The 20606-nt window shown below is 43.7% G+C and overlaps 1 protein-coding gene across 1 annotated transcript; it reads right to left on the bottom strand.

Moving 5' to 3' along the window:
- On the bottom strand, positions 1 to 2403 carry LOC140719379 (cyclic AMP-dependent transcription factor ATF-4-like). The gene is made up of 3 exons (XM_073033980.1): positions 2248 to 2403; positions 1112 to 1432; positions 1 to 873 (listed from the first exon to the last, which is right to left on the bottom strand). The coding sequence occupies exons 2-3, from the start codon at positions 1329 to 1331 to the stop codon at positions 83 to 85; spliced, it is 1011 nt and encodes a 336-aa protein (XP_072890081.1). The 5' UTR covers positions 1332 to 1432; positions 2248 to 2403; the 3' UTR covers positions 1 to 82.
- Between the last annotated feature and the right edge of the window lie 18203 nt (positions 2404 to 20606).

Raw genomic sequence — 20606 nt, 5'->3', positions numbered from 1 at the left:
TAAACTTGTTCCAAATTTTATTATAAAATTACAATATTTAGCCAACACTACGTACATGTATGTACAAAACTAAAGCGTAGTGCTATTTTACAAGCTTTTTATTTTTAGCTTTCCTAACATCCTCTATCAAGCTCTTTAAATATTGGATTTCTTTAGTCAATGAATCAGCTTTTTCCTGTAAGGTTTTATTTTTCTCCTCCAGAAGGGTACACTCTGCAACTATAGCACCTTGCTCTGCCCTCTTCTTTTGTCTGTATCGTGTTGCAGCACTCTTATTCTGCTCCATCTTCTTCAATTTTTTCTCCATGCTCTTCGGCTCCAGACAATTGCCTTTTAATTTGGGTGAACACCCTACCGTTTCCACACTAGGGCGATCGTATGGTTTTGACCTTGCAGGGCTGAAATTGTTGAGGAAGGACTTGTCTTCGGAAGATCTCTCTGACACACTTCTATCTAAAGACTCATCAGGGGAGTGAGGAGGACTAGAACCAAGACCACTGTCAGAATCTAACATTTCTGTGCAGGAATCCTGCAGAGGTGACTGAATCAAAACCGTGTCTAGCTTCTCCTCAACATCTGGGATATCAATTACCCTTTCTACTTCTACATGCAATGGGTCATCAAAGAAAATGGATTCTGGGACAACTGTAGGGGTACCAGGAGCCAGCTGATCTAACCCTTTAGGTGAATTTGGGAATGACTCAAGGTCCAGGCTCAGATCTGCTACCTGTTTGACTGGCAAGGGTTCAAAAGGCAGTTCTTCCAAAAGATTAGAACCATCCAAAGCAGCCAGCAGATCTGGGGAGGGACAACCAGTTTCAGTGTCAAAGAGATCCACCTTCTCTACCATCCAGTCCAAGCCGGTGAACGCATCTGAAAGAGAGAAACAACAAACAGGTGAAAAAATCACACTGGCAGTTAAGCAAGTCTAGACAAGATCAAAGACTTCACAATATTGAAAGAAAGGTTCTGTCAGGCACCATAAACTACAACAGTTCTGCACTAACACTCTTTATGGACTTTTAATACTTATGAGATAGAAATCCCCATTTGCTCCAACTAAAAACGAACAAACAACAACAAATTCCAATTAAGGAACTTATTAACTTACCCACATTATCTGTGTCCAAAGGGTCAATACATGGACACTGGGAGGACAATTCACTTCCCTCATTGCCACCAAACTGGTGAGGTGTGAGGCAAGACTTCACCGGCCCGGCCTCCAGGTCTGCATTGACGAGACTCGGGTCAGCCATCAGAAATGGCGAATCGAGGCAGGACATGCAGTCCTCCATTAGCGATGAGAACGGAGAATCTAACCAAACTGACATCTTTCTGTACTTTGAAATACTCTTCGAGAGAAAACCGGGTCTGCAAGTCGAGTCTTTCTATGCTGTCGACTACAGCAAAGCTGAGAAGCCCATTGTGGAACCTGAAAAGAAACAAAAGTATTGCTCAATGCATTGTTCAGGAAACATATGCTATTGCAAATTTTATACTTAAAAACCGGAGCATAAACCCGTTCTCCCCCCAAACCTAATTTGGGTTAAAAATATATAAATGCAAGCGTAATTAGCAATCCACAAGCATTTTAAATGATATTGGTGGTGGAACAGAGATTAAAGACCAAACCCCGTCACGATCCCCATCTCAGCGTTGTAGCTGGTGAACAAGCGGAGGGTGGGGCGGAAAACACACACAGCCGGTAAATTCGCAAGTGGATCGCAGGCAGGGAAATGTATGTGCAGGACGGTGGTTAAAGCTGTGCCGAAGGTGCGAGCGCAGGCAGGGAGGGAGGGGGCGGTGGGGATCGGACAGGCACCGCCCAGAGCCGGAGGGGAGGGAGCTGCCACGTTTCACCCGGCCGGCGCGCCATCTTACCCTGCCCGACTGTCATCCGGCGAAGGAGAACATTCATTCCCCGGTCTTCTGCTCAGCACGGACCCGGCCCCAGACTCCCTCTCCCCTTCCCCAGGACGCGGAGACCCCACCCCGACAGGGCTCCATTTTCCGAATTCACGAAGCGGTCCGGTAGAAGCTCCCTATCAGGTTCCTTTCCTGGCTATTTGCCAACACTCAAACCTATCATAATTTTCCGGAGGTATTTTTTACACACTCTCCCGCGTATTTAACCAGCCTCAAAGCGAAGCGAATCCGGTCCCGCCGGCGGGGCGGCGCCGCCATTTACCATTCTCCCGCGCTCGGGTTCGTGAGCGGAAAACGGGTTTTCTTTTAAAATATACTTACGCCATTTTGAAAGTTTGCACTTTTGCCCAGTGCTGTGCACTGTTGCGAGTTGCCGCTGGATCGCTTTACCGAGCCGCCATGCTGAATTAGAGGCGGACCCGCCTAATCTTTCTTCGACCACTTCAGAATACAGCGCCGGAATGACGAAAAAGTTCCGTCTACCCCCTGATATAGACTTGACCGCATCACTCTTATCACACCACCGCCTGACGTCACCAGAGAATAATCCCACCAATAAACGGCTTTTGGTCGCCAGTTCCTGCTTTAAACTTACATACTTTATCGTCTGCTGTACAGTCAGTATCTCTGGAATGCCTCGCATAGTTTTGACGATAATTAGTATTTTGGTGAAGGAAAAAGCAGGTCGGCGGTGTTCGTAGGCGGTCGCGGATTGATTGCTTGAGGCACGGAAAGTATGATTGGCAGACGACGATTGTGATTGGAAGGTAGGCCAGGATGTTCGCCAGACAGCTGTTGTGATTGGCAGACAGCTGTTGTGATTGGCAGACGAAAGGTGAGTATTGGAGGATGGGGGATTGCTATCGGCGTGGCTGCTTGTCACAGCTGATTTCTCAGTTAAGTACAAACACCGACACGGAGGCGTGTACGGTGTTTAATAACTAATTAGATAAATTCTCTAGTTTACAGCGCTGTAAACGGGACACTTTGGACTACAGTTCGAGGTTAAGCGAGGGGGAGGGCGATGGGCCGAATATGCTCGATATCTAGATCTGGTTATACGTAACACTGATGTTCCCCAAGAACGTGCAGATCCAAAAATAATTAAAGGCAATTACCTGAGCAGTTGGCCGATGGCACAAATCGCATGGTGAGATTATTAATAAAGCTAGCAAAGCAAAAAAAATGCAGATCTCCTCAACCAGTGAATGATTTTGTAGGGTATGGTTCACATTTGTCTAGTCTGTCCTTGTGTTCATGTCCTACTCAACCCTCCCATAATTCCTGATGTAACTCTGTGAATGTTTCCATCTCTTTGTCCAGGCTTCTCTAAAAGAGCATCGCCTCAGCCATGCAAGTTTTGCCCCTCTTTGAGTGACAATGTCTATTTAGCTTCCTTTTTTATTATACTCATGGCCTCTAATTGTGATAAGAAAACTTCCCACCCTGTTGCTGAAGTGTGTAACCATTTGTGGTGAAGGAAGAAAAGTAAAAGCAGGAAAGAAACAAGGACAGGCTAAACACGAGATTCTGCAGATGCTGGAAATCCAGAGTAACACATGCAAAATACTGATACTCAGCAGGTCAGACAGCATCAATGGAGAGAGATAAAGAGTCAAGGTTTCAGGATGCGACCCTTCATGAGTCCTGTGTGTGTGTTTTCTAACTGGGGTTTGTAACCTGGGGTCCATGGACCCTTCGCTTAATGGTAAGGGTCCATGTTGGCATTTAAAAAATTGGGAACCCTTGATATAGAAGGATATGTTGATAGGGTATGATTAAGAATGGTAGAAGGAAGCTTGTGTACATCTCAAAACTACATGTTGGCCTGAATACCTACTTTGAATTCCCTATAGATACTACTTTGCTCTGAGTGTGTGTGTGTGTAAATTATGCGTCATGCTTCCCTTAACTGTTCCACTGATTTCTTGGCCAGCTTCCACCATGCATTCCTTTGAACTTCATCTGATCTAAAATTCTTGATTGCTCAGTGACACATTATCTTGTCATCCAACATCATCTCGAATTTACGATTCCAAGAATTTGTTCTTTTGTTACGTGCCGTGTTGTATGATGCGGGTGATCACGGTCTTTCCGTGCTTCAGAGTACATTTATTATCGAAGAATGTGTAAATTATACAAGCCTGAGATTTGCTTTCTCACAGGTAGCCACAAGGCAAGAAACCTGAAAGAACCTGAAATTTTTTTTTCAATTTTTAAAATTGAAAAACAAAGTGAAAGACCAACACCCGACACGCAGAGAAAGGGGAAAAAAACACAAATCATGTAAACAACTGAAACGAGCAACCACATTCTGAACCAAACTGAGTCCTCAGATCTGCACCTCGCTAATCCGTTCATCATATCAGCGGGCATGGAGCACAGCAGCCAGGGCAGTCTTCATAGCTTCACCACAGAGATAAGAGTGACCATTGCAGAGAGTGAGTGAAAATTGACTCTCGCCTCAGATCCCAACAGCCTGTCTATCTGGCCTGGCGTTTAAATTGACCAAACTATGGATCATGATTGTTTTGGCAAATTTTCCTACAGAAGTGGGCAGTGTCTTTACAAGATGGGTGTTCTCCACCCCCCCCCCCCCAGCCATTATCAACACTCACCAGAGATTGTCTGCCTGGCATCAGTGGTCACATAGGACTTGTGATATGCACCGGCCGCTCATACGACCATCCACTGCTTGCTCCCATGACTTCATGTGACCCTGATCTGGGGCTAAGCAGGTGCTACACCTTGCCCAAGGGTGATCTTCAGGCTAGCAGAGGGAAGGAGCTCCTTTGAAACGTATCTCCATCTCACCACCCTATGAATTATCTTGCTTAATAAAACTCTCTGTTATTTATTTATTTTATAACAGGCACAGTAACAGGTCCTTCTGGCCAAATGAGTCCACGTTGCCTAATTATACCCAAAGGACCAATTAACCTACTAACCCATACATCTTTGGAATGTGGGAGGAAACTGGAGCACCCAGAGGAAACCCACATGGTCTTGGGGAAAATTTATAAACTTACGGACAGAGGTGGGAATTGAACCCGGGTTGCTGGCGCTTTGAAACGTTACACTAATCATTACACTACGGTGCTGCCCCAACTGCAATGCGAAACATCCCCCCATAACAGGAATCCTTTTGTGTCTGCGGGCTCCACAGCGTTTACTCTGCTATGTGCTGAACCAAGGCCACGGCTGTGGGCCTGCTTCGGGCTTCGTGTTCTAAATGCTGTTTGCTTGCATGATTTCTTTTTGTTTTCCTCTCTCTGCACAGTGGGTGTTCGACAGTTTTTTCTTAATGGGTTCTTTTGGGTTTCTTGTTTTGTGGTTGCCTGTAAGAAGTCAAATCTCAAGGTTGTATACTTCTATAATAAATGCACTTTGAACTTTGAAATTTGTACTTTAATAAGACAGTTGGAGCCTGAGAATTTCATTTTGAAAAGATGAGCAAGGATGAGTTGGCCATTACATACAAATACTCTTTGTCTGAGCTGTGGAGATTAAAAAGCTAATTCTCTATGGTGGAGTGTAACTCCAGAAAGAATTACCTTAGAGCTGCCCAAAGCTCACAAACCTGGCTTGACGCTGTTCTGTATAAACCTGAGCCTCTCTGAGCGCAGAATCAAGAATAGTCTTGGATTTTATGTACTTCTTTTCAGAATCCTGGTGATGCATTATTGAGTATTACCAAATAAAGTGAAAAGTAAACCTTCCATTTATAGCTAGTGAATTACTCAGGAGTATAGTTCCAGTTGTAGACAGGGCCCTTGGCATTGTGGAGGATTCCTCCTATCCGTCCCACAATCTTTTATGACCGATTCCAAACACCTGGCAGGAGGTACGAACACGAGAAAGTCTGCAGACACTGGAAATCCAAGCAAAACACATACAAAGTGCTGGAGGAACTCAACAGGCCACCACATCAATGGAAAAGAGTAAACAGTCAACATTTCGGGCCAATGAAGGATGAAGGGTTTCAGCTCAAGGGTAAAAGGTATGGGAAATAAATAGTGGCCATTCCAGGGATGTTCTGCAAATGAATAAAAAAAAAGCAGATTTAATATTCCTGTGTTTTACTTTTCTGATGAACAGTGATTGTTATGGAGAGAAAAGCTTGGAATGGGACCCTTCAACTCACTTGAGTCCAGATCAAAAAGTCAAGCACCCATTTACAGGAAATATGCCTCAGGAATGCAGCCAGCATAATCCCCGGGCATTGTCTCTTCTCTTCAATCCCATTGGGCAGGAGATACAAAAGCCTGAAAGCACATACCCCAGGCTCAAGAACAGCTTCTATCCCACTTTTATCAGACTCTTGAATGGATCTCTTGTCTGATAAGATGGACTCTTGAGTTCACAATCTACTTTGTTATGATTTTGCACCTTATCTGCACTTTCTCTGTGGTTTCTGCGTTCTATCATTATTCTGCCTTCTTCCACGTCCTGTGGCGCATCAGGCAGCAACCCTGCCATTTCTGTAGCATTTTTGTCTGTTTTTTTATGAGGCCAAGTTGCTAGGTCAACGCTCAGCCTAGTACGGATGGAAAGCGTGCAAGGAGCTGGCGGGATTCGAACCCGGGATCACCCACCTCGAAGGCTGGTGCTGATGCCACTACATCACCAGCCGACTATGTTCTAACTTAATACGCTGTGTAATGATTGTATCTATATAAATATATGCAAAGCAAGCCTTTCACTGTATTTGGTACATGTAACAATGATAAATGAATACCAAATCAGCTGCTGGCTGGACCCTGATCTCAACCAGGCCACGTTTGTTTTAGTCTTAATTGAGGGAGAAATAATTAACACTGGAACAGGGATAGAATGTGTTAGAATTTCTGTTACTGTGCTAGATTTTACATGAAGAATATGCCAACGTGATCTATTTAACAACAAGTGAAAGACCAAAATAGGACTGGACCTAATTTTAACATCTCAGTTAATGAAAGCCCTTGCAAACATGAAAGCTGCCTTTGAAAGGTAAATACATATTTTTTTTAAATTAACCATGCGCATAATCACACAAAGGCATTTCTGTAGATGTGGCATTTGGGAGGCTGCTGGATTTGTGCCATATCCTTCCACCTACTCCCTGAGTTGTCAAACAAGAAGCCACCTCGCTGAAGTATGACTGTATTTGTCTCCGTGGTTACCTTGCTGTTGAAGATTAAATCTCACTTAATCCATGATTAGATTATTAGCTAGAAATGTTCATAGATTTACTTTTCTTGTGATGAAGGAAGCAAAACACTGGGCTGCCATTGACTGTTGTAAATTAATCGATGGATTAACATGATTAGGGTCAGCAGAGAGAGTGTTCTAATCCTATAATTCCTTTTTTAATAAAAACCCACCATCAGATCCTCTGTAACATTGAACGATTCGAATTTTTCTGCAGCACAGATTTAAAATTTGACAGGAGGTGGATTAAATAATTTACTTGAAATAGATATTGGTTTATTAATGTCACATGTACAGTGAAAATCTTGTATCCTGTTCATACAGATTAGATCCATTGATGTAAAATAAGGTAAAACAATAACAGAATGAACAATAAAGTGTAACAGCACAAAGAAAGTGCAGTTCAGGTAAACAATAAAGTGCAAAGTCATAATGAGGTAGATTATGAACTCAAGAGTCCATCTTGTTGTCCAAGAGGCCCATTTAAGAGTCTGATAACAGAGGGATAGAAGCTGTCCTTGAGCCTGGCTTTTGTACATGTGAGAGAATGGTATATTGACTGGCAGCATCACAGCCTGGTATGGAAACTCCAATGCCCCGGACAGAAAATCATACAAAAATTAGTGGATACAACCCACTGAGCATGTCTCCACAGACTGTTGTTGCAGGAAAGCAGCATCCACCATCAAGGACCCCCAGCACCCAGGACATGCTCTCTTCTCACTGCTCCCTTCAGGAAGAAGGTGAAGGAGCCTCAGGATTCACACCGCCAGGTTCAGGAACAGTCAACCATCAGGCTCTTAAGCCAAAGAGGATAACTTCACTCAATTCCACTTGTCCACAATCTATGGACTCACTTCCAAGAACTCTTCATCTCATGTTCTGAATATTTGTTGTTAATTTATTTATGGTTATTACTTTCTTTTCTTGCTTGCACAGTTTGTTGTCTTTTGCACTCTGGTTGATCGCCCAGTTGGTGCAGTCTTTCATTGATTCTAGTTATTGGATTTATTAAGTATTTCCACAAGAAAAATTAATCTCATGGTTGTATATGGTGACATCTATGTACTTGAGAGATTCTGCAGATGCTGGAAATCCAGAGCAACATACGCAAAATGCTGGAGGAACTCAGAAGGTCAGGCAGCATCCATGACAATGAATAAACAGCTGACATTTTGGGCCACGACTCTTCATCGGGACCGGAAAGGAAGGGGGAAGGGGCCAAAATAAAAGGGTTGGGGAACAGGGGGAGGAGGCCAAGCTAGAAGGTGAAGGGAGGTGGGTGGGAAAGGTGAAGAGCTGGAAAAGAAGGACTCTGATAGGAAAGGAGAGTGAACCAAGGGAGAATGGGAAGGGGGCAGTACACTAGGGAGAGGCGGTTGAATAGAAGAAGCCAGAATGGGAAATGGAAGAAGAGGGAAGGAAGAAGGGTAAACAAAAAAAAAGAGAAAAAAATTACCAGAAGGAGAAATTGATGCTCATGCCATCAGGTTGGAGGTTATCTAGATTGTTATGATTAATTGTAGAGGGTATAGATTTTGGGTGAGATAGGAGAGGTTGAATAGGAACCTGAACAAAAACTTTTTCTAATGCGAGGGTGGTCAGCATATGGAATGAGCTGCTGGAGCAAGGGGTTAAGGCAAGTACATTAACAATATTTGAAAGGGGTTTGGACAGGTACATGGATAGGAAAGGTTTAGCAGAATATGGGGCAATCACAGTCAAATGGGACTAGTTGAGATGAGAAGCACAAGAGATTCTGCAGATGCTGGAAATCCAGAGCGACCGACACACACAAAAAGGGAAGACACCAGAATAAAAAACCGTAGATGAGAATTTTGCTTGGCTTGCATGAGTTAGGCTGTCTGACTAAAATTGCATGTCAGGTTTTCAAGCGTGTATGTTGCTGATAAGGCAGTTTCAGAATTGATGAGTCATGCTTTGCAAGTCACCACCTTCTACCACACCTCTGTAGATAGCGCTAAAACTTACCATCAGGAACTGGGTGACTCCACATTGAACTGAAGAGAACAGCTATCCGAGAATATTAAACCATACAATGAGAAATGGTTACACGATAATCTTAGTAACACTCATACATCAGGCAGAATCTGTGCAAAGAGAAACAAGGTTAATGTTTTGGATTCAAGACTCTTCTAATTCTCCTTCCAATAATTTTTCTCATCCCCTTCCCTCTTCTTCTATTCTGGCCTCTTACGTCTTCTCCTCACCTGCCTGTCATCTCCCCCTGGTGCCCTCCTCCCTCCTTTTCTCCTCCGCCAGCAGATTCCCTCTTCTCCAGCCCTTTACCTTTCCCACCCATCTGGCTTCACCTATCACCTTCTAGCTTGTCTTCCTCCCGCTTTAATGGCGTTTTCCCCTTCCTTTCCAGTCCTGATGAAGGGTTTCAAACATTGATATTCCTTTTCACAGATGCTGCTTGACCCGCTGAGTTCCTCCAGCATTTTGTGTACGCTTCTCTGCATTTCCAGTGTCTGCAGAATCTCTTGTTGTCCTTATGGTTCACTGCTCCACTGAGAAGTCTCTTCGTGGAATGGCTACCCTGGAGAGGTTTAAATTTGCTCTTCAACGGGAGTTCAGAGAGACCCTCTCTCACTGCTCTCTCTCTGTGATCTCTGCTGCCCCAAATCTTTGAGCATGTGCTCACCCAAACTCGCACCTGCCAGCTTGTACTCCTTCCCCTCCTGCCCGTCTTCTTATTCTGGCTTCTTCCCCCTTCCTTTCCAGTCCTGTTGAAGGATCTTGGTCCAAAACATTCACTTTTTATTCCTTTCCAAATACTGAGTTCCTCCAGCATTTTGTGTTTGCTATTTTGAATTTCTAGCATCTGCAGAATGCCTTGTATTTATAATATTTTCTATTTAGTTCAGAATTCGAACTCCTGCTGTTTTTTAAATTTAAAAAAAATTATTTTATTTAGAGAGGTCATGGAATAGGCCCTTCTGGCCCTTTCAGCATTGCCACCAGAAACCCCCTATTTAACCCTCGCCTAATCACCATGCAGTTTAGAATGATCGGTACATCTTTGAACCATGGGAGGAAGGCAGAGGACACGGAGGAAAACCCATGCATTCACTGGACATACAGAGGACACCAGGAATGAACTGAGAACTCCAATGCCCCAAGTTGTAATACTGTTGCGTTCACCACTACTGTGGTGCTCAGCAATTTTTTTTATTAATAATCTTGTTGACAAAGCCATTCTGGAAAGAGGGATAATAAATTCAAAGGAATTTGGCACCGATTTTGGGGAGAAAGGAATCATAATTGACAAATTTATTTGGGGAAGAGTGATCTTAATTCACAAAGCTATTTGGGGAAGAGTGATCATAATTCACAGATCCATTTGGGGAAGATCGTAATTCAATGGAATTTGGCACTGAGTTTGGGAAAGAGTCCTCCAAGAGGACTCCCTTGTCGTACAGGATGGAGGCTTGTGTGTCTCAATGACCCAGAGTGCTATGTTGGCTGGAGTCACGGCCTTGTGTTTTGACTGTTAGTACGGTCACCCATGCCAAACAGGTGAAAGCATAGAGGTCAGATTAAGAATTGCCCACTGGTTCTACAAGCTCAGAGGTTCAGCTTATTGTTACGGAAACAGCAATGAAGAATCCTATTGCTCCCCTAAAGGCAAGTGATGTAACAGGCATTTGATAATCATGATGATTGGGAAAGAGAGATCATAATTCTCAAAACCATTTGGGAAAGAATGATCAAAATTCACTGGAATTTGGCACCAAGTTTGAAAATTATGTAGTTTGAAATCTTAAGTCTAAAGGCAACTTGTATGAGGAGACATTTGACTGTGGCTGATGAGGAGAATACGTAGGAATGTGCTGGTAAATGTGGAAGATTGATGCCACAGTAGTGTAGTGGTTAGCACATTATTACAACTCAGGGGTGTCAGAGTTCGGAGTTCAATTCCGGCATCCTCTGTAAGGAGTATGTACGTTCTCCCCATGACCACCTGGTTTTCCACCAGGTGCTCCAGTTTCCTCCCACAATCCAGAGCCGTACCAGTTAGTAGACAAGTTAGTCATTAGGTAAATTGACCTGCGAATAGGGTAAAGTTAAATCTGTGTGTTGCTGGTGGTGTAGCTCACTGAGCTTTGTGCCTTAGGGGACATTCCATTACAATTCACGCACGTTGGACATGTTCCACGCCTTTTTCTATATGTATGTATGTATGTATATATATATATATCTAAGTAAGCAAGAGAAACATGCATGAATTGCAATGACAAGTCCCCTAAGACACAAAGCAAAAGGTAAAGTGATTCACACTGGCTGACAAGTGAAAATAAAGTATTAAACTGAAGGAAGAAACGTACAAAGGTACCAGAAGTAGGCCTGGGAATTAGAATTTTAAAATGGAGGACCAAGAAATTGATAAAAATGACAAAGCAGAATTTGAGAGTAGATGGGCAAGAGATTCTTCTTCACAGAGAGGAAAAGATTAGTGAGGATTAATGTGGGAACTAACAGAGAGCTTAGGTTAAGCCCATCACCCCTACTGGGGCATAGGCAGCTGACAGCAGCTCACTAGAGTCCTCTGTCCTGGGCCAGACTTTTAAGTTGTCCCAGGTGTAGCCTGTCTTCTCCTTCCTCCCCCAAGAATGAGCTCTTCATGAAGCTTTTGTTAGCACTGGGTTTTTATGGGGTGGGGTGGCTAGCCCCCATGCCCAACCCTCCTCCTTTCGCAGTCGGGCTTGGGACTGTACATGGCAATGCTAGCTAGCAGATAGAGGCAAGAATTAGCAGATAGAACCAGAATTACAGAAATTACTGTGCTTGAAAAATTAAAGAATCAGTCCAGCATATGTTGTGAAACTTGTCTTTGTGGCAGCAGTACAACACAGTACATAACAATAGAGAAAAGACATGAATTACAGTAACTACATATGTATATTAAATAATTAAATTAAATAGTGCAAAAATAGAAATAAAAAAGTAGTGAGGTAATGTTCATGGGTTCATTGTCCATTCAGAAATCGGATGGCAGAGGGGAAGAAGCTGTTCCTGAATCGCTGAGTGTGTGCCTTCAGGCTCCTGTACCTCCTCCCTGATGGCAGCAATGAGAACAGGGCATGTTCTCGGTGGTGGGGGTCCTTAATGATGGAAATTCACCTTTTTTGAGGTATCGTTCCTTGAAGGTGTCCTGGATACTACAGAGGTTAGAGCCCATGACTAAATTTATAGCCAACTTATGCAGCTTAGTTCGATCCTGTGCAGTAGCACCCCCTGTACTCTCCCCCACCCCTGCAACCACCAGCGTACCAGATGGCGATGCAGCCAGTTAGAATACTGTCCACGGTATATCTGTAGGAAGTTGCAAGTGACTCACTTTATTTATCGCATGTACATCAAAACAGTGAAATGGGCCATTTGCCTCAACAGTGAGTGTGCTGGGATGGACTGCAAATTAATTACGGCATAGCAAGAACATACTGGGAATAAACAGATAATTCTCAGGTTGGCAGCGTAGCTGTGTGGAGAATCCTTGAAGGATTATATGGTCTACTCTTATTTCTCATATTTTTACATTTACATTGTATTTCACTTCCAAGTACTGTTGTATAGGAAATATACAAGATACCAAGATCGTAAGCAGCACCTTAGCATAACAGTACATGGCATGAAATGTCCACTTCAACGGGAAGCACTCATTGGGGACAACATTGGAAATATCGATTATGTCCCCATATAGTAAAACTGTGGGTTGATGGTCAGGCACAGGAGCAGGTATCTCACTTTTCTAATGCTCGATAGCCACTGGGAACAGAGCTTGGATCCCCAGGCACACTTAAGGAAGTAGAAAGATCTTGTTTTCAAAACCACGGTAGATCTGGTGCATCGGAGGAGAATCCGACCTTGTATTCCAAGAAGAATTTCCCAAAACCTGTTCAGGTGAACAGCATCTATGACGTTATGAATGATGTTATTGCTGTTTGCCCAGTGCCTCCGAGGACAGGCATGGCCTGTGAAAGAAAGCATGCGCTTTGAATTCGCTTTGTCTGCTCTTCTGCTAGGCCACGTTGAGTACTTGATGTTGCATTTCCTATTTTTCAGGTTGAGCCATGGAACTGATTTCGCAGCTGCTGATAATTTCCTGTGCAAAAGGGACAGAGAACTAGGAAGGTTTCGTTGTCAACAATCAGCATGCTGGCAAAAGTGAGACAGAGGCTACCGTAGCATCCTGGTTAGTACAACGGTATTACAACTCGGGCTGGTGGATTTCGGGGTTCAACTCCGGTGTCCCCTGTAAGGAAGTTTATATGTTCTTTCCGTGTGCACCTGTGTTCCCACAGTCCAAAGATGTACCAGTTAGTAGGTCATTGTAAATTGTCCTGTGATTAGGCCAGGGATAAACAGGTGGGTTCAAGGGACCAGAAGGGCCTGATTCACGTTGTATCTCTAGATAAAATAGAAAATCAAATCAATTATATCAGGCAGCATCTGTAGAGGGGAATGAACAGTTTGCCCTTCTGGGTCATGTCCCTTCATCAGGCCATTATTCTTATGTCCACCTGAGTTAGGCTAATATCCAAAATGATTTTATGTGACTAACTTAACCATTGAACTGCATGAAATTGAAGGCTTTTAAGACAGACTTGCATTTCTCACTAGCAGGTAGTAAAATACTGTCAACTTCAGTTGTTTGCCTTCTTTTTTGACTTGAGATGAAATAGTCTGCATTTTGTCAACTTGCAAATGAGGGAAAGTAAAAAGCTTGTGTTATAAAATATTCGCCGATCTCTGTGGGACCCAGTCTATGGCCTTGTATCGTTGTTGATCAACTGGACTCTAAAAACTCGCACTCCTTCCTCAGCCACACTTTATTTTGCTTGTGCACAAGAAGAACAGTGTGGCCCCCGTCACCCACCACTGTTCTGAAGTCTGAATGGAAAAATGTCATTTTTATACAGAATTGACAAGCAGTTACAAATGTTGACCATTTGGTAAACTATAAAGCAACATGCACAAAATGTTGGAGGAACTCAGCAGGTCAGGCAGCGTCTATTAAGTGGACAACATTTCGGGCTGAGAACCTTCTTCAGGACTGAAATGGAAGGGGGAAAATGCCAGAATAAAAGGTATTGGGGAGGGGAAGGAGGCTAGCTGGAAGGTGATAGAACTATGTATGTTTGAATTCCTTACTTGCAAGATCAATTGCCATTCACAATAGAGGGGTTAAAAATCACTACAAACTACAATCTAACAACTTCAAGGAGCAGTGCTTCATGTGGCATCCATCAGTAAGGACCCCCATCACTCAGGACCTGCCCTCTTCTCATTGTTACCATCACAAGGAGGTACAGAAGCCTGAAGGCACACACTCAGCCATTCAGGAACAGCTTCTTCCCCTCTGATACTCAATTTCCAAATGGACATGGAACCCATGAACACAATTTCTGCTTTTAGACGACTATTTTTAAATTAACTATTTTTTATATATATATATACACACACACACTTACTGTAATCCATTTTTCCCTATATTTATCATGCTGCCACATTGTACTGCTGCCACAAAGTTAACAAATTTCATGACTCATCCCAGTGATACTAAACCCGATTCTGATATTTTGAAGTTGTTCCCTAGTAAGAACATGTGTTTCAATTCATTCATTCACTGTGCTCAGTTCTGGTCACCTCACTACAAGAAGATTATGGAAACCATAGAAAGGGTGCAGAGGAGATTTACAAGGGCGTTGCCTGGATTGGGGAGCATGCCTTATGAGAATAGGTTGAATGAACTCTGCCTTTTCTCCTTGGAGCGACGGAGGATGAGAGGTGACCTGATAGAGGTGTACAAGATAATGAGAGGCATTGATTGTGTGGATAGTCAGAAGCATTTCTTCAGGGCTGAAATGGTTAGCACAAGAGAGCATAGCTTTAAGGTGCTTGGAAGTAGATAAATTTTTTATGCAGAGAGTGGTGAGTGCGTGGAATGGGCTGCCAGCAATGGTGGTGGAGGCAGATACGATAGGGTCTTTTGAAAGCTTAGAAAAATAGAGAGCTAGGGGTAAAACTTAGGTAGTTCAAAGGTAGGGACATGTTCGACACAGCTTTGTGGGCCGAAGAGTGCTGTAGGCTTTCTATGTTTCTAGTTACAATCTTACCTTGTCTCCATTACATTCATATCTCATCTCTGTAAGTGAAATGGTTCTGGGAATCTGCTATAGGAGTGAGAAGAACAGGTGAAGGGGGAGTGCAGCATTACTGGGTCAGGAGTGATTGATCCATTGTCAGGAGCAGATTGAAGTTCAACGTAGAATACGTCACCCTAAGAGTCATTGTCTCGCAGGCATTCACAGATCAAAGAAATACAATAGCACCAATGAAAAACTACACACAAGGACTGACAAACCACTGTGCAAAAAAACCCAAATAATAATGTTTTATTTAGAGATCAGAGCAGAACAGGCCCTTCAAGCCACGCTGCCCAACAACTCACTTATTTAATAAGTAAGCAAATTATACTGAGAAGACAAGTTGTAGAGTCATTGAAAGTGAGTCTGTAGGTTGTGGAATCAGTTTAGAGTTGAGGCGAGTGAAGTGATCCATGCTGGTTCAGGAGCCTGATGGTTGAGGGCTAATAACTGTCCCTGAACCTGGTGGTGTGGGATCTAAGGCTCCTGTACCTCCTTCCTGATGACAGCAGTGAGAAGAGAGCATGATCTGGACGGTGGGGGTCCTTGATGATGGATGTTGCTTTCTTGTGACAGTGCTCCTTGTAGATGTGCCCGATGGTGGGGAGGGCATCTCCTGTGATGGACTGGGCTGTATCCACAACTCTCTGTAGGCTCTCCTGTTCTTGGTCTTTGGTGTTTCCAAACCAGGCTGTGATACAACCGATCACTTGATAAGAAAGTGGGATACCTCTATCTTATCTTCTGCATGTTTCAGAGTTTTAGAATGAAGAAAATCAGGGAAGGAGGCACAAAGTTTCACTACAGGAGGAAGCCCACTTAGCAGAAGACAAGCAGTGTTCCAAATCAAAGTGAATTTCATCCAACCAAACCATTGGATGGATTGTTGATGCAAATGATTCATTTTGCTGTTTGTTTTGATGTGTGTGTGATTCAGTTTCAAATTTCCCTATCACATGTACACGGAAACATTCTGTGAAATGTGTCATTCATGTTAACAGCCAACACACTACAGGATGTGCTGGGGCCAGCCCCCACCACACATTCCAGCATCAAATGTGTGAGACAAATAAAACTAATCTTCATTTATCTCAGATGGTGATGAGAGGGCATACTGGAGCAAGATATACCAGCCGGTTGAGCAGTGTCACAGCAACAACATTGCACTCAATGTTAGTAAGACCAAAGAGCTGATTGTGGACTTCAGGAAGGGTAGAATAAAAGAACACAAACCAGTCCTCATAGAGGGATCAGAAGTGGAGAGAGTGAGCAATTTCAAATTCCTGGGTGCCAAGATCTCTGAGGACCTAACCTGGTCACAACATATCGATGCAGCTATAATGAGGGCAAGGCAGCAGCTATATTTCATTAGGAATTTGAAGAGATTTGGTTTGTCACCCAAAACATTCAGAAACTGTGGAGAGTATTCAACTGGCTGCATCACATTCTGGTATGGGGAGGGGTGGGGGGTTGGCTACTGTATAGGATCGAACTAAGTTGCAGAAAGTTGTAAAATTAGTCAGTTCCATCATGGTTATTACCCTCCATAGCATCCAAGACATCTTCAAGGAGCGGTGTCCATCGTTGAGGACCCCCATCACCCAGGACGTGTGCTCTTCCCACTGCTACCATCAGGAAGGAGGTACAGTAGCCTGAAGGCACACACTCAACAATTCAGGAACAGCTTCTTCCCCTCTGACATCCGCTTTCTGAATGGACACTGAACCCATGAACACTACTCACCACTTTTCAAAAAAAATTATTTCTGCTTTTGCACTACTTATTTAAACTTAACCATTTAATATACATGTATATACTGACTAACAATTCAGGTTTTTTTTTCTATATTTATCATTTTACTGCTGCCACAAAGTCAACAAATTTCACGACATATGCCAGTGATATTAAATCTGATTCTGATTTGGCCCAGCAAGTTGGAACTGACTATCAGCCTCTAGTTTATTTTAATTTGACAATAATCCTACTTTTCACTCTCCCCGCCCTCTCTTCAACTCCCTCCAGAGATTGTATCATATACACACCAGGGGGAATTTACAGTTACCAAATCATCTGACTGCAAGTCTTCAGGATGTGGTAGGAGGAAGGACATGTTAACCCTTCTTGGACAGCTCTAGAGGCCGAGCTGGCCAGGTTACTGGAGCTGCGAGACAATAACTACCGGTTATGACGAGGTCGCCAATTGCCACTAATCTGAATCTGCCTGATAAATCCCAGCTGTGATTCCCTCAGTAATAAGTAGGTCCTTTCTCTTAGGTAAAAAAAAAATCTCATCTGAAAGACTCAGTGCTGCACAGAAATGTCAGCCTAAAATCATAATGTCATGTTATGTCCCAGAAAGACGGAATAAATGCAGATGTTCTTGCTCAGAATGAAAAGAGCGGCAGCCACAGCCCTGAGCCACAGCTGACTGAAAGAAAAGTAGAAAGAAGAAGTACCAGAAAAGTAGATTCAAGAATCATGAACAAACATAGTAAGTTTGCAGTAAATCTAAAATTTCTTCAGCGCTCTTCCACTTTCCGTTCTGTGGCTGACTGACTCAACACGTCAGGAAAGCATAAGAATGTCCTATTTTAAGGACTTCCCAGAATATTCTAAGAAATAAAATACTCTAGAGTATACAAGGATGTGATGCTGAGACTTTATAAGGCATTGGTGAGACCGCACTTGGAGAGTATTGTGAGCAGTTTTGGGCCCATTTTTAAGAAAGAATGTGCTGGCACTGGACAGGATCCAGAGGAGGTTCATGGCAATAATCTGACAATGAAAGGGTTAATGTATCAAGACATTTGTTGGCTCTGGGCCTGTACTTGCTGGAGTTTAGAAAAATGAGGGGGGAAATCTCATTGAAACCTATTGAATATTGAAAGGGCTAGACAGAGTGGATGTGGAGAGGATGTTTTCTATTGTGGGGGAATCTAGGGCCAGAGGGCACAGACTCAGAATAAAACAGGGATGAGGAGGGATTTCTTTAGTCAGAGGGCGGTGAATCTGTGGAATTCACTACCACAGGTGGCTGTATTGGCCATTCAACGGGTTTATTTAAATTGGAGGTTGATGGGCTCTTGATTAGTGTGCACATCAAAGGTTATGGGGAGAAGGCAGAAGAATGGGATTGAGAGGGGGAATAAATCAGCCGTGATGGAATGATGTAGCAGATTTGATTGGCCGAATGGTCTAATTCTGCTTATGGTCTCACTGAAATACAGTCAGAGGCAACTGTGCTTCCACGTAAACCAGGCTCTCCACATTGTGGTGTTAAATTCTGACAAGTTGTGGCTGCTGTTATGCGATGGGTAGGTCACGTCACGCGGATGCTCAAGTCAAGTCTCCCGAAACAGATGCAACCCTCCCAGTCGAAGGATGGTCAGCAACCCCCTTGGTGAGCAACGGGAACGCTTGAAAGATAATATCAAAATTAACCTGTACAAATTGAACATGACATCTATAAACTGGGAAGACCATGCACTCAATAGATACACCTGGAGGAAATCTGTTCAAGAGGGAGCTGCAGTACATGAGAGAGACCTCTCATGAGTGAGACTGAGCAACCAAAAGACCCACTAACCACAGCCACCACCTACTCTTGCCCACACTGCACGAGAATCTGTGGATCCCTGGATCGGCCTCGGCAGCCAGCTGAAGACCCGCCAATAGGCAACTCCTTAGAACATCACACTCAACTCAAGTGGTTGTACTACCCTATCTATATAGCCTATTGGTTAATAAAATTTTTAGCCATCAAATCTTCCTGTGCCAGTGGGAACCTGTTCACCTCTTTCAGTGTAAAGGCATGCAGCTTGGTACCAGTTACCTGCCCTGGGATGATTTAAGTCATTGAAGACGTTATGTAAAACAGATATTACTGTATTATCCTCCAAAAACATAGATGCTTTCTGTTAATGTTCTCTGAATGATAATATGTTTGGAGCAACAGGAAATTATTTTAAAGATCGGCTCTGTAAACATCATATGCAGTAACTTCTCAAAGTCCAACCCTTCACCCCTGTCATGAGAGGTGGAGATGGGTAAGGCTCTGGTGAAGCTGCACAGTCTAATCCCCAGTACAGTAGAGGCAATGGATTGCAAAAGCACTGGTGAACTCATACCATAATGTCGACTTCGGAGGACGATGGAGATGGGAGGTCATCGATGGCTTATGCTCCACTGGGAGCCAAGGGGCTTATTAAAAACTTGTGAATGTCGTGTTCACTGTGCTGGCTGCATGACCTGGCACTGAACCAAAGCCAGGAAACATGTCTCCGCCTTGATCACAACTTTAGTTGAGATAGCCTATCTATATTAGCAGTCCCCCTCCACCCTTCCTCACCTTGCACTGCAGCAATAGAGAAATATTTACCCAGGATTTCTTACACTCAGGTTACTTCTCTGAGGATCGCCATCTTCTCATGTCGAAGGGGCTAGTGAGTTCTTGAGATCACAAGAGTGATGCCATCTGGTGCTTAATAACCATAAGGCACAATTAAAGCCATTTGTCCCATTGAGTCTGCTCTGTCATTTCAGCATGGCTGATCCAAATCCCTCGCAACCCCTTGCTCTTGCCTTCTCCCCGTCAGATCTTATGCTCCGAATAATCAAAAATCTATCAACCTCCAATGACCTACCCTCCACAGCCACCTGTGGTAACAAATTCCACAGCTTCACCTCCCCCTGGCTTATCTCTGTTCTAAATCATAGCTCCCTACAGGACCTCCTCGCTCTTCCTTACCCATGTCATTGATGCCAATATGTACCAAGACTTCTGGCTGATCACCCTCCCCCTTTAGAATGTCGTGGACCCTGCCCAAGATGTCCCTGACCCTAGCACCTGGGAGGCAACATACCATCCGGGTGTTTCCATTGTGTCCACTAAATCTCACATCTACTCCTCTAACTGTGGAATTCCCTATCGCTACTGTAGTCCTCTTCTCCACCTCCCCAGTTCCCTTCTGACCCACAGCACCAGATACCCAGTCGTTGAGGCTGCCCTGGTAGGTTCCTTCCCCCCCGCCCAACAATATCCAAAGTGGTATACCTGTTATTGCAGGGAATGGCCACACGGGGGCTGTATGCTGGCTACCCATTTCTCTTCTCTCTCTTGACAGTCACACATTTACTTGCCTCCTGCAACTTAGACAATAGACAGTAGGTGCAGGAGTAGGCCATTCAGCCCTTCTAGTCAGCACCGCCATTCACTGTGATCATGGCTGATCATACACAATCAGTACCCCGTTCCTGCCCTCTCCCCATATCCCTTGACCCCACTATCTATAAGAGCTCTATCTAACTCTCCATTGA

The sequence above is a fragment of the Hemitrygon akajei genome, chromosome 31 (assembly GCF_048418815.1).
Source record: "Hemitrygon akajei chromosome 31, sHemAka1.3, whole genome shotgun sequence".
NCBI classification, from domain to species: Eukaryota; Metazoa; Chordata; class Chondrichthyes; order Myliobatiformes; family Dasyatidae; genus Hemitrygon; species Hemitrygon akajei.
This window is presented reverse-complemented; position numbering and strand designations above follow the sequence as displayed.